Below are 15,043 nucleotides of genomic sequence, written 5' to 3' on the forward strand. Positions count from 1 at the left end.
TCTTCTGCTTTGTGATCAAGTGTTTTAGCCTTTTATGAAAAAAATTCTGTAGCAGAGCATGCAAAAGATAATTAATATAAAGCATCGATATATATCCATGTAAATAATAATCAGCATGGCTACTCCTTGATTAAAAACTGGGCAATTTTTCAACTTTTTTAAATTCATAGATGTAGGGTAATTTGCTGACGTGAAGATGTTTTCCAAATTACATGGTCCATAACTCCATACAAATTCACACCCTAGCAAATAAGAAAAAACCTGTATGCCAAATCACAGCTTTAATCAAAACACATAATGCCTTTGGTTCATGTCTCTGATGTATCACTGGAAAAAAACCCCAAAATACCAAAACAGATCAAGGATCTGCAATTTCTATATAAAAGCAATACTTTTAGAGCAAGCACCAGCACCGCTGATGATTTATTTTGTTTCTTCCGAACATTTCAGGAAAAAGACAGCTCATATTTGCAGCCAGACATATGTATTCCTGACTTGAGCACATCAGTTCAAAATTATCGGATGTAACCTTTTGGGAGGAGGAACCATGAAGAAGTAGCCAGTGTGTTGAGGCGCTCTACCATCAGCCAGGCTCCTATGCCTTACCACACACGATTACTGTATTTCTTATAAAAGTCCGAAAGAATATCTGAAGGTCAAATTAATCCTCATTAGTAATCAAAAGATAGAAACTTAATAGAATTCAAGGATCTTTCAGGACACAAGTGAGAATGTGTGCGTTCAGGGTAATGACACTGAGGAAATGTAGTGAGAGCAGGGGAAGTGGTGAGCAAAGTGTGATGGATGGTTGAACGACTGACTGCTTACTCCCTGGCATGCTGTTCTTTCAGCTGCTGAGCTATCTTAACTCATAGCTTAGCGACCCTAACTCAATGTTAGCCATTTCTTTTTGGTGATATTTATTGCAAGAGCTTTTTTTTCTCTTTGCTTTCTGTCAAGGTTACTATATTATCTAGGTTTATGGCATCATTGTAGCCAGTTGTAAATGTTACATGAAATGGAAAAAAAATACTGCCAAATGCACAGAGGAACTACAGAGAAAGCTTTCCAATAATTGTTGGACTATGTTACCTTCATTGCTGTTACACAAACACATAGGATATGTCAGAAATGCAGGTTACCATTCCCCGAAATGTGATAATCTAACACAAAAATATTTGCATGACATTTTTAATATTTTCAAATTAATCGATACTTTTTTTGATTTTTTGCTGTCTGCCTTCTCTAAATGCCTATCCAAGAGTACCAAAAGTATTTAGCCAAAGGTTTGCGAATTAGAGATAAGACTGTCACAGAATGCTCAGTATTTTGACTTAGTCCTGCTTGGAAAAGCAGTGTATTTTTAAAATGTTTTCCAACTTAATGAACAGGTTTTAAACATGATCAGTTTTGAGTTGCTTTTCCTCTGGATGCCAGAGATGACATTCCAATAGCAGTACTAAGTAGTTGCTTAAAGCATTTGTGGTTGAAGGAGTTGTTTTAAAGCAAAAGATAAGGCTCTACTTTAGCAAAATATTGGGGATTCTTTACCAAACAAAGCAAATCAGCTCCTGCAAGTGGATTTTATATTTTGTATAAAAAAAAGAAAAAGAAAAACAAGAAGAAGATGAAAAAGAAAAAAAAAAGAAAAATAAGAAAAAAAAAGTCTGACATATTAGCAAGTAGTTTATCCTAGTGTTAATTTTTGGAGCTCCTTGGGCTTTTCCAGCCTTGTAGGAAACAGAAATGAAAAATAAAGCTGGACTAGAAAGATAACTGTATTGACTCTGCAGAGCAGATGGCTAAAAATGTACCTGTGTTTAAATCACTTGACTTGACAGGATGCAATCTACAATATTGTATTAGTGCAACTTGAAATATTATTGCATTTATTTTCAACTTCATTCAGCAATTCACTTTATTTAAATAAATGTCATACTGTTCAGACTGAGTCATTTCATGTTGCTTTGGATCAATGACACTACGAACACTGTATGACATTGTCAATACATGTTTAAAAAATTACCTTTATCTCAGGAAGGTTCATCTCTAGTTCCATACTAGAAATAATGCAGGTAGCAAAATAAAAAGCATAAATGCATTGGCTGTATGTGAAACAAATTACAGGTGTGAATGATCTTTACTTACATCACTGTATTACAGCAGTGAGAAATTGAATCAGGACAAATAAATTAAATACTAAATACTAGGTTATATACTTTTTAAAGAAACTTCTGTTCCTACAGTGAATATCATAGAATCATAGAATCATAGAATGCTTTGGGTTGGAAGGGACCTTCAGAGGTCATCTAGCCCAACCCCCCTGCAGTGAGCAGGGACAGCTTTAACCAGATCAGGTTGCTCAGAGCCCCGTCCAACCTGACCTTGAATGTTGCCAGGGATGGGGCCTCCACCACCTCTCTGGGCAACCTGGTCCAGTGCTTCACCACCCTCATTGTAAAAAATTTCTTTCTTATGTCTAGTCTAAATCTATTCTTCTTTAGTTTAAATCCATTATTCCTTGTCCTGTCACAACAGGCCTTGTTAAAAAGACTGTCCCCATCCTTCCTGTAGGCCCCCTTTAAGTACTGAAAGGCCACAATAAGGTCTCCTCGCAGCCTTCTCTTCTCCAGGCTGAACAACCCCAACTCTCTCAGCCTGGCCTCATAGCAGAGGTGCTCCAGCCCTCGGATCATTTTTGTGGCCCTCTTCTGGACCCGCTCCAGCAGGTCCATGTCCTTCTTGTGCTGAGGGCCCCAGAGCTGGACGCAGTGCTCCAGGTGAGGTCTCACCAGAGCAGAGCAGAGGGGCAGAATCACCTCCCTCGACCTGCTGGCCACGCTGCTTTTGATGCAGCCCAGGATTTGGTTGGCTTTCTGGGCTGCAAGCGTACGTTGCTGGTTCATGTCCAGCTTTTCATCCACCAGTACTCCCAAGTCCTCCGCAGGGCTGCTCTCAATCCCTTCATCCCCCAGCCTGTATTGATATTGGGGGTTGCCCCATCCCAGGTGCAGGACCTTGCACTTGGCCTTGTTGAACCTCATGAGGTTCACACAGGCCCACCTCTCCAGCTTGTCCAGGTCCCTCTGGATAACATCTTGTCCTTCTGGTGTGTCAATGGCACCACTCGGCTTGGTGTCATCTGCAAACTTGTTGAGGGTGCACTCGATCCCACTGTCTATGTCATTGATGAAGATGTTAAATAGCACCAGTCCCAGTACAGACCCCTGAGGGACCCTACTTGTCACGTCTCTCCATGTGGACATCGAGCCATTGACCATGACCCTCTGGATGTGACCATCCAGCCAATCAATTCCTTATCCTTCGAACAGTCCACCCATCAAACCCATATATCTCCAATTTAGAGAGAAGGATGTTGTAGACTGGGCCCAAAGATGAGCTCATTATGGACATAAAAGACAATTATGGCACCTTGATACTTCTACAAACCGGTCCCTGCTGTTGTAACCATCCTGACAAGTCGCAGAACATTTTTTCCTCCGTCACAGAAAGTGGTGTCTATTTATGGAAGAGCTGTCTAAAGTAAATATGGTGGGTTTTTTTTCATTTTGGTAAGAAAAAAAATGATGGGAAAAAGAAAAGGCAGCAAGAATTCTAGTGTCCTACATTCCCTTCCTCTTATAAATTAATGGAGTGTACCTAATACATTTGGACTTGTAAATGTTATTCTACCTGAGAGCTGAGCAAGATACAGATTTTATGCCAAATAAATCTTTCTTTATTCTATTTCATGGCCTTAAAACTGATCTGCCTGTACTATTACCTCAAGGCATTATGAAATGGAAATATTGTTATCTGGTTTGCATCCTTTAAGCTTTTAGAGATACTAGACATAAAGTTGTTGCATTGTCTCCAGAGGCAGATCATTTTTTGAAGTGTATATTTTCTTAGGGCTGAAAAAAGCATATAAATGGATAGGTGTGTGTATATGAGTGTGTGTGTATCTCTGAGAATGTAACTATATGAGAAAGAATATTAAAGTTTTAGTGCATAGTTTGAGCCCTCTATTTGTTTCCACAAAAATAGCAAGCAATATATTTCTTTAAAAAGAAACTTTAATGTTCAAGTTATGTTTAAACCATATTAGGACAATAAGCATCTTTTAAGGGGGTAAAGTGATTATTTCTTCAAGCATCTGCTTTTTAAATGTACTACTTACTCAGTTATGTAGTCTTTTTTATTGCTTTTCATGTACAACAGTATGGCTTAGCAGAAGAAGGAAGATTTAAATGGTGATTGAAAAGCTAAACTTGGAAGTGAGAGGAAAGTATGGATTATTGCTACCTTTGTTATTATAAGAAATAATTAATCTTGTTTGTAAGTAATATATTCCTTCTGAGAAGTCTTGGTATTCACTGAAGATCAGCAAAAGCAGCTTTGTCCTCACATTTTGCACAGTACAGATGTGCAAGTGAATGTTCTGCTGAGCCATCAAAACAGAATGTAGATGTCACATTATTATAGGCTTTGTATAAAACATCGTAAACAGCTCCCAAATGCATGCTCACATATCTCAATCATGCTCACATATCACAGTCTCTGCTCACATAGCTGAAATGACTTTTGCCATCTTTCCCTTGGCATACGATGAAGAAAATGAAAAGCTGCTATTTTTTCTTGTCTTGTTCTAAAGCATTTGTGTCTTGCTGCACAGCCCTTCCTGAAACTGTTCTTCAGTGGCACCAGTTACAGTTGCTGTCTTATTTCTTCTCGCAGTCTGGTCATTTGCCTCAAACAGAAAGATATAAAACAAAAATACAGCCAGGAGACTGTTAGTGTATTATGATAATGGTCTTAAATTTGGTTTAGCGAGTGCATAGTCTTTTGTGGCTGATGGTTTGTAGGTGCTAAGGGAGAGATCAGAGTAAATATTCTTGTGGGCTTCCTGACTTAACATCTGTTATGTAATACTTCAGGCTTCGGAAAAGTAGACTCAGAGATCCAGCAGTCCTTTAGTGCATTAATGTGCATTAATGTATAGCATGATTTTGGCAGTGTTACAGTACTTAAACAGCTTAATCTTCCTTCTTCTAAAAAGAAAAAATATGCAAGGAATATAGATACATGCTGGCATGTGAGCATTGCTTAAATAATTGTAGAAGCTGTTAGATGCGAAATGAAATTTGTGCATGGCTATAAAACGTACGACGGCAGGCAAACAGCTGGAATTTATGTAGATTCATATACGTTAAGGTATGAATATGCATCATTTTATGAGACTCCAAAACCAAGCATATACACACAAGCAAATGTTTAATCTGCTCATCAGATTGGAAGGGTTCCTAGACAACTTAGGGAGTAAGCTTAAACTGACTTTATGGCTTATACAACAATTAATATTTCCCACCTGCACAAATTTTAAATCAAAATACGGTTATATACTAAAAGAAAACCCAAAATGGAGCTTTGGTGGTAAATATACATCATTAATTTAAGGAAAACATCTCAAAGAGAATACTATGTTTCACAGAGTTTTAAATACAAAATACATTCCAGATTTAGGTCATTTGAAAGTACAGAGCTCACAGCCATCAGACATCTTTGTCTTTCCTCTGGTGTTTTCATCCACTGCCTACCTAAATTAAAACATCCATATTTGACCTGTAGGTAACAGGTCTTGTAGATGAGGCTAACATTACATGCTTTGATCTGAAAAGCTGTAACTTACAGTCCTGGCCTAACTGCTACAGTTAAGATCCACATAGGTCCAGTTTTCTTGTTCCTAAGAAGGAACTGTTTGCAAAATGATCTCCTTCAAAGGACTGTACTACAAAACTTGCCATTTCTGGACACCTCCCAAAAAAACCAACCAATGAAACACCAAAAAAGCCTTCTTCCCCAAACCCCTAATCAAACAAGAATCTGGCTCATTTTGCTGTTCTACAGGAGGAGGAAGGAAGGATTGATGGAACAGTATTAAAGAATGTGATTATCATAGTCAGTACTCTTCAGGAGTGAATATTACAGCAGAGCTCATCTTTGTCCTTGATTATGGTTGGAAAACTTTGTCAGTGCTGTGCAATGCTATCTTTTTGATCCGTAGTTTTATTTAAAATGCTAACAATATAGCAATATTGCACAATAATCTTTTTTAGTACCATTCCCCTCTTTCCAACATTTGGTAGCCTCCTATGTGTGGATTTACCTCATATTTTTCCTTTGGTCTTACACCTATCCTCCTGGCTTTTCATGCTGTCTTTGTTTAATGAGAAAAGAAACACATTGCTAACAGGTCTATCTACATCATAACTGAAGTATTTATGTAAAGGTACAATTACAGGTGCTGCCTATAGTGAATAAATCTGTAAATAATATGGTCAAATATTTACCTGCTATGATTCATCTTTCCTCCATTTTTTTCCAAGGATCAGCAAAGGAACATTTTAAGTAAGACTACAGCAAAGCAGCATTTATTACAGCAGTAATTTGTGGGGAGGTCAGAATGTTAACAAATACTACACAAATATTTCATTTACAACTTTGTAAACACTTCCATCTCATCACAGAAAAAAGAAAATAATTTTTAAAATCATTATTTTGGTATCTTTGAAGTGAAATACTGTTATTGTGTTTAGCAATGATAACAATTAAAACTTTTTTTTTTCAGAAAATTGCTTTAATTTGATTTATTTTCAAAAATATAAATATTAATTGATATAGGGATGAAACTTTTGCTTTGAGTTAAACAAAGAGTTCAAGTTAAAAGAGGCTTTTTTGACCCTGAGGAAATATTTGTATTGTTCATGTATTTCAAAAGGGCTTTCTTTCTGATTCAAACATGATCCAAACTACTGATTGTCCAAACATAGCTCTGTAAATAAAAAAAAAATTGTGATTGAAGTTATGCTTCAGCGTAGTTATGAGAACACAAGTTTATTAAGACAGGAGAAGTAAGCATGATATATTTGGGAAGCGTTTGGAGTGTAATTTGTCCGTCCTTCATGTTTCACTGCTTTCTCCATATGGCCTCAAAGGAGAAACCCCACCTCGTCACTGTTCTGCTCAGTGGTCCCCCCCCAAATGGAAATAAAGAAGTGTTAAGTATCTCATAATATAAGCTGTCAGCAAAATGTTTTAGTGCTTCATATGTGTGTTAAAGTCTTTTAATAAATCTCTGGGCTGTTGCATATTTGGTGGGCCATTCCATGCTGTGGATTTTCAAGTCTGTTGGTTTCAATATACGGTTATGCTTAAACTGCAGTTCAGCGAGCAGCAGAGCCTGGTCTCCTATGTTTATGTGTCTGTAAGATGAGCCCTAATGCCTTCAGTCAGAGCATCCTTTACCTTCCCACTAAAATAGCCACCCTGTTTATCCTCTGTGCCCCCACCTACCTTGAGCAGCACAGCTGCCTGGGCAAGAAGATAGATTGCTTTTACTGGTGGAAAGCTGAGTGTATTGGCCAGCGGGTGTACTGCCTGGACAGGGACCTGCTTTTTTGAACAGACTCCTTGTGACCCAAACTATTTCATGAATGCACAAACCATAAAATCTAAACATCACTCAAATCTTTGCTTTTCAGTCAAGTTAATTTCAAACTGACGTCTGGATTCACAAGCTATTAGAAAAGATGGACAGGCACAGGACAACACTATTGTAGAAGCTTATTTCCATAAGGAAGTAAGCTAAAAATTGTTCATTTGACATATGCTTAAGACTTTTGTTGTTGATATGCAAGTAGTAATTAACATTTACAGTACATCCATAATAATACTCTAATACATTTAAGGTAATTCAAACAGCGGAGTCTAAAATAACACTGTACCCATGAAAATACACTTTTCAATTTGGTTGGATTTGGCTTTTTCACATCACGGATTTTCTGGCATTTATTCCTTCAAATATTTATAACTGTTACCAGTACAGTGAATGATTTGCTGTGAAATCAGATGCAGAGCTTGGCATTCCACTTTATGCCAGGTGCCTGCTTTATCTTGAGTTTGAAATTTATTGCTTTTTATTAGTGGGTTTTTTTATTATTTTTGAATTGGATAAGTTTAGTTATTGCAAAAGCAAGACTATTCGTAATGGTTTGAGCCAAATATAGTGCAGTCAGATGGTATGCAGGTTTGCCTAAAGAGCTTTGATGACCTCTTAATCTTGATATGTAGCACACCATCTATTCTAGTCGCGGTCGTTTAAAAAACATATAATGCATGTCAAGCTAAATTGCACACTAGCTGTTTGTTTAGTATGGACGTAATTACACTATAAACTGAATTGCAGTTGAAACAGAAAAATGGACCTGTAGCAATATTTTCAAAGTTTATAGGTCTTTATGCTAAATCACATCTTAGATTTTCCCAGACAACTTACAGCATCTTACTGCCCATTAACACTCCTTTCTGGGTGAGGTAAGGGAAAACGAGCCTCAGGGACCAGAGATTTACATTCTGATTTGACAATATTTTTAAGTCTATGAGTAGTTTTAAGTAGGGGTCCAGGACATGCTACAGTATTAAGATCAGTTATTAGTTTGCTTGCCTGGAGATTCCTCCTGTTCTGTGGAGTTTTGGTATCTGTCTCATACTTGAAATTCTTCACTCCCTGGACTTTCAAAACTTTCATTGACCGATCTCAGTATTGATTGCTTGTGAACTGTAACAATCCCTCTTGCTTGTCTGATGTCTTTAATCTTTCGATCCATCTCCATGACTAATCAATATTTATATTGTCATGGAGGCAATATATCCACATCCAGGCTCTTGTGTCTGCAAACTCGCAGTGTGCTTGTAAGACAAATTGGTACAGAAACAGCTAAACATTTTCCGGGATGGAAGAGTAAGGTATTCCAACATATTCTGAACACAAAGACATGTATGATAGAGTTACTTGTTACCTGTTAATATATTTTCTTTATACCAACAGGTCCCATAAGCAGCATTTTGGTGAATAAGTACGGTAGCCGGCCTGTGATGATAGCAGGAGGTATCCTGTGTTCGTTTGGTATGATTGCTTCCTCTTTCTGCAATAGCGTCCTGGAACTTTATCTATGTATTGGTGTTGTTGGAGGTAAGAGTCCTGTTTAAAAGGGATTATGATATGATATGATATGATATGATATGATATTATATTATTTCTAATACTGTTCTACCAATGAGCCTTACTGATCAAGAACCCACTGTGCAAGGCATTGTACAAATGTAAACCAAGAAGGTAGCAAGATCAGTTCATTTCAGCTACCTGAACTATCTAATCCTTTAAATTAGCTGGTATGATGTTAAATTATTTCTTAGGATATTTCAGGAACAACTGATGATTTTATTCAATAAATGCTGTATGTATGTACTGTTCCACACTGCACTGTAATTATGGTATAAAAATTGATTGGCTCGTGACAGCACTTATTACAGTCATTTGTGTAGAATTTCACATTCAGTCTTTTAGCTTTCAATCATGTTGCACTTCAAATGGGGTGGTAGAGGCTAGAAGAATTCTAGCAAAAATATGAAAGCTAGTACCAACTTTCTGTAGGTTTGTGCATACATATACTCTCAGAGATAAGTATAAAAACTTTCAGTTCAATAGCTTTCTGTTTAAAATCCCCCTGGGGTCAGTCCCCAAATAAAATTATTCATACATCATCAAAGGCCTGGATATTGCCTAAGGCAATGAACTGAAGTGATTATAAAGCAAATAAATTAAATAACCTCCTTATCAAAAGTTGTGGTTTTTTTTTTTTAAACTACCTCCTCAGAATAAGGAAGGCAAGTGAGGTAAAATATTGGCAAGTAACAAATGAATAATACTTGTTCTTATATTGAGGCTCATCTTTCTTTATGTTGGGACTAAAGGAGTCCTTCTTTGTTCAGTGATTATTTCTTAAAGCTCTTATTTTTTACATCCTAAACTTGGGGCTCACTGAAAGAATAAAGTCGGGGTCCAGGAATGGGCCTATCAGAGATGAAAACTTCTCTCCTGTGCCATCCAGCAGATGCATAGATACTTAGACCTTATTGCCTAGATGTCTTAATACAGAGAGAAGGCCTAGAGGTTCAGCTTATACACTCAGATGATGTCGATGCGTAGTCTGCTCCTATGCATGTCCTCTACAACTCTTCCACCTTTAGTAGTGACTTCTACACCTAGAGAAGTGGAGCTGAATGTGCTCTAAAATAATTAGCCATTTTAAGCTCCACTTTTGTACACAAGTTTGATCTTAAATAGGGCTGGAAATAAGAAATTAGGAGATATATGCATTTAAATACACCCTGCATTCACTGTAGCTGAGGTAACATTTAATAACTTCTGTGAAATAAGCCAAGAGAGAATTGCATTATAGCTTAGTAAATATAAAAATGGTGAGTCAAGGTGCTGATACCATCATTCCTCTGTGATTCCCCTGTCTCCATCATTGCTGAAACACAACAAGGACTTTTGGCTTTTATTGCAGTACTACAGGGGGAAATGGCAGAATGCCACCATGACATAGTCTTGGCATTAACACACATGGACGGCAATGAAGCTGCATTTCTTTCTCTGATGCCAAGTTGTTTTCTGTCTTTATTGGGAATCACTGGATTAGATACTGGTCATTTTAAAAATAACTTGAAAGAGGTGTGGTATGTTTTTTAGTGCATGGCCTTCAATAATACTGTCTTTTATGTGTTGTTTAGGTCTGGGTTTAGCATTCAACTTACAGCCTGCCTTGACCATGATTGGCAAGTATTTCTATAAGAAGCGTCCCATTGCTAATGGATTGGCCATGGCTGGAAGTCCAGTGTTTCTGAGCACATTGGCACCTCTCAATCAATTCCTCTTTAATGCATTTGGCTGGAAAGGAAGCTTTCTTATTCTGGGAGGACTTCTTTTGAACTGCTGTGTGGCTGGGTCACTTATGAGACCTGTTGGACCGAAAACAGTCCCTCCTGTGAAAAAAGATGTTGAAAAAGGCACAGGAGACTCCACCTTGCACAAAAACAACAAGAAGTCTTTTTGGCAAACGATGAATAAATATCTAGATCTGTCACTCTTCAAACACAGAGGGTTTCTGATCTATTTGTCAGGAAATGTAATTATGTTTATCGGTTTCTTCGCTCCAATAGTATTCTTGGCTCCTTATGCCAAACACAAGGGAATTGATGAATATTCTGCTGCTTTTTTGCTATCTATCTTAGCCTTTGTAGACATGTTTGCTAGGCCTTCAATGGGACTCGTAGCAAACTCCAAGTTTATCCGGCCAAAGATTCAGTACTTTTTTAGTTTTGCTGTCTTGTACAATGGCGTCTGTCATATTTTGTGCCCTCTGGCAACAAATTACACTGGCTTGGTGATATATGCTGTATTTTTTGGGTTTGCGTTTGGAATGGTTAGCAGCGTTCTCTTTGAGACACTGATGGACCTTGTTGGGGCTGCCAGATTTTCCAGTGCAGTTGGACTTGTCACTATCGTGGAATGTTGCCCTGTGCTTGTAGGCCCTCCTCTAGGAGGTAAGAATCTCTTTTATTCCATTTTTTCACACATTACGGCATAATCTTGCAATTTAGTATTGAATTAGTATAAACATTAAGAATAATGTTATTTAATGTTTTCTGTGTGACTAGGAATGTACTGTAGCAGCAGTGCCCTGCATCAATTATCTTTGCACTTTACAGCTGCAGATCCACATGAGAATCTGAAGGCGTACATTGCTTGCATGTGCAATAGATAGATTAAGAGCATATCTCTACTGGCCCATAAATCCATGTGATAATTGTATTTTCCTGCTAGCACGTAGTGCCAGCTTTGCAGCCTTGACTTATGTGTATTCAGCTCCAATTTGCTTTTTGCCAGCCACAGTTCTTACCCTCCTGAATTGGTCAAATCCACTGGTCAGTTTTTGTGAAGATCTCACAGTGACTTATAGTTTCTCTAACCTGACAGCAGCTAGAGGAGCACCCACGTAGATTTAAAACAGCAACTTTAGTTTGCCTAAACAGAGAGGATAGGCATTTCTAGAGAGAAGAAACCAGTAGGGAGGTGCCAGAAAGGACAGGGGAATGCTCAGCAGCCGAGGCAGGGTGCGTGCCTAGTAGGATTCCAGTGCAGTGCCGTGGAGTGTTGCGCCCTCACAGGATTTCACAGCACAGCCTTGCTCTCAGCCAGTCCTTTAGCCTGCTTCTGTAGCCGACAGGTATGTGTAAGGCAATTCAGAGTGTGAACCATCTTACATTGACTAAAAAGATGGTAATGTTACCAACTTCTCTCTTTTGAGTGTGAGGGAAGCTTAAAGGGAGCCTAGGTGTATAGCTTGGACTATATTAATAACTTTTGGGATTCTAGCACCAAAAATGATGAAAAGTCTTATCCAAAGTATTTTGTTTGCTAGCTTTTTAGTCAGGATTTAGTAATGCTGTTAGTAAGTTTTATAAACTTAAGGTTTCTGATGATGTAAGAGACGAAAGAAATAGATATTCAAATCTTATTGAAAAGTATCTGTTAAATGTGTGTGTGTGTTGCAGTGTAAGCCCAACAATGTGAAAATAGAAAGATACTGAGATTACCAGCCTTGTGAACATACACTATACCCACATAAGCAGAGCCACAAAATTCAGCAAGATTATATGTGCCTAAAACCATTTATAATTATCAAAGTATTTTAAGGATTACTCTCAGTATTTGTATGAAAACAGCATTGTTGAGTGAAATTTTAAATATGAGAAAACAATTCCACTCACTTCAGTACAATAATATTTGTACAGGTAAATGTTTAATAGTCCTCCAGATATTCCATATTTCCCTCATCTTTTAACATACAAATTCATTTTCATAATGGTAGAACAAAATGTATTCTCACACAGACTCTTCCTATGCCACCTACTGGGGGGACTGAGCCTGTGACTGCTGGAGTCCAGCCTTTTCAGTCAGGTTCTGAAATCAATGTTAATATTAACTTTAAAGATATTAAATCTAATATTTATAGAGCAATAACATATGCAACTACTTATTTTTCAGTAGATTAGCTTTGCAGAAGTTTTGAAAAGCATGTGTTTGTGCTATAACTGTATGAATAATTGATTTATCTTGTTAAATAGAGACAACAAAGGGAATGAGCACATGGAAAACCTAAATTCCACTTTTGACTAGTTCATATCCTTTAAAATATTATGCTGAAGTAATGTTAATGCAGAATTTAATTTTTAATCATCAGTTTTATGAGACTGCTCATCGATAAAAACCAGTAAATTGTACTATTTGCACTAATAGGTGAATTATACAGTTGCAGTGCTATTTGAGTTTTTCCTAATACTAGGCTTGTGAAATAAAGAAAGGACTAAAATAATTTGATGGCTTGTAAATGTGTATCAGGTGAACAGGCTGGCATTATGGCTTCAACCCAGTAAAAGCATCTAAATACATACTAAATTGAAGTGCGCAGGTTATCCTGTGAATTTCAATGATAGTGTAGCAGAGTTCAGAGCTAAATAGTTGGATACATACAAATGTTGATTTGGCAGTTGGGAAAATTTAGAAAGAATGGCTCATAAAGTGGAAGAACAGTTATATTTTATTTTCCTTGTCATGACCAAATTAATCTCAGAGGTGTGGACGTAATTTTTAGGTACAGGCTTCAGAGTTCAAAACTCAGCAGTTGAGCATGATAGGTGAAGGGACAAGCTTTTCTATCTCTTTCACCAGTCACAGGAAAGTAAAAATGAAAAGCAAGCAGTTGATGCACAGTGACAGCAGCCTAAAAAGGCACATACCTCCATCTTATTGTCTGTATGCAGCCTCTTTGAGTGTCAGACAGTCACTCCAAAACAATAGGAAACAAAATTAGGAGGTGAATAAAATAATAAGACAATGAAAGAGTGAAAATAAAAGAACTAAAAACCTGCCTGTCATTATTCGTTAAGCTTTACTTACTTTGTTCTTCAATATTTTATCATTGTCAGTGATTCCAATGACAATTGCTAGCTTGACTAATACAGGTTTTGTTAAGTGTTCCACTGTATATGTTAGACCATATGAACATGTTGAAAATGCTTTTCTGCTCCAACTTCAAAAACAGGGAATATATAGGTATTTCTCCTAGGGAAAGATCTGGATTGTATTGGGTATTCTATTCCTAAAGAGTCTTTTTCTCTTTTCTTGTCTTTGTATTTCAGGTTGGTTAGTGGATGTTACTGGTGAATATCAGTACATGTATTTTGTCTGCGGAGTGATTGTGATTGTGGCCAGTATCTGGCTGTTCATTGGCAATGCCATTAACTACAGGCTTTTGGCAAAAGAAAAGAAGTTAGAAGATGAGAAGCAGAAAGCACAGAAGAACGCTGACTCGAGGGAAGCAGAACCATTGACAAACAATGAGAACGAAGATGCTGCCAGCAGAGCTGATAAAGCTCTTGAAGATCCTTCAGAAAGAGAAACCAATATTTAATCTGCAATATAGCTCAGAAGGCAACATTTATGACTTCCATTAGAAATATGTCTTCAAGACACAGGCCAGGTTTTGTGGTAATAATGATCAGTCACAATATTGGATGGGAACAGATTTTTGCCCCATGGCAAGACTCTAAGTTCAATTACTATCTACAGTTTATTTATTTCAGTGATACAAAATTGAGATTACAGAGGTAGTGACTCCATGCAAATGAGTCCGTCAAACTATGACTCTGGACAATCAAGAGTCAGGTAAACCAGACTATATATAAATCCTTCCAATGTCAAACAGTTTTGTTTTAAAAGGATATCTAATGCAAAAGTACCTCTTACCTATATTTGGGAAGATACTTTGTGTTCATCTTTAGAGTACTGTTAAAGTCTGTTTAAATAATCTACCCAAACTGTATTTACCACTAAAAAAAGAGTATAAGATCAAAGATTTGTTTCAAAAGAGACAGAGTACCTGAGTGAAGCACACTGAAACTTTTTTCTCTTTTGTATGCCCACTAGATCAAAAAGATACATTATGTCTGTATAAACAATTATAATAAGGATGTAACAGTTAAGGCTAGAAGACGAACAATTGGTGGGCACCATCTCTAAAATACAATAAACAGCTGAATTACAATATATTCCAGAAGTTGTTTCCTCCTGTGATAG

General features: G+C 37.3%; 1 protein-coding gene across 1 annotated transcript in view; it reads left to right on the plus strand.

Moving 5' to 3' along the window:
- The window catches only part of SLC16A7 (solute carrier family 16 member 7), a 29,531-nt gene extending 15,153 nt beyond the window's left edge, over positions 1-14,378 (plus strand). Inside the window, exons 2-4 of the mRNA XM_009491045.2 lie at positions 8,888-9,031; positions 10,636-11,448; positions 14,107-14,378. Coding sequence (XP_009489320.1) covers positions 8,888-9,031; positions 10,636-11,448; positions 14,107-14,378 — 1,229 coding nt within the window. The remainder of the gene's footprint in view (positions 1-8,887; positions 9,032-10,635; positions 11,449-14,106) is intronic.
- Positions 14,379-15,043: the final 665 nt, after the last annotated feature.

Source organism: Pelecanus crispus, chromosome 1 (assembly GCF_030463565.1).
Source record: "Pelecanus crispus isolate bPelCri1 chromosome 1, bPelCri1.pri, whole genome shotgun sequence".
In the NCBI taxonomy this organism is placed as follows: domain Eukaryota; kingdom Metazoa; phylum Chordata; class Aves; order Pelecaniformes; family Pelecanidae; genus Pelecanus; species Pelecanus crispus.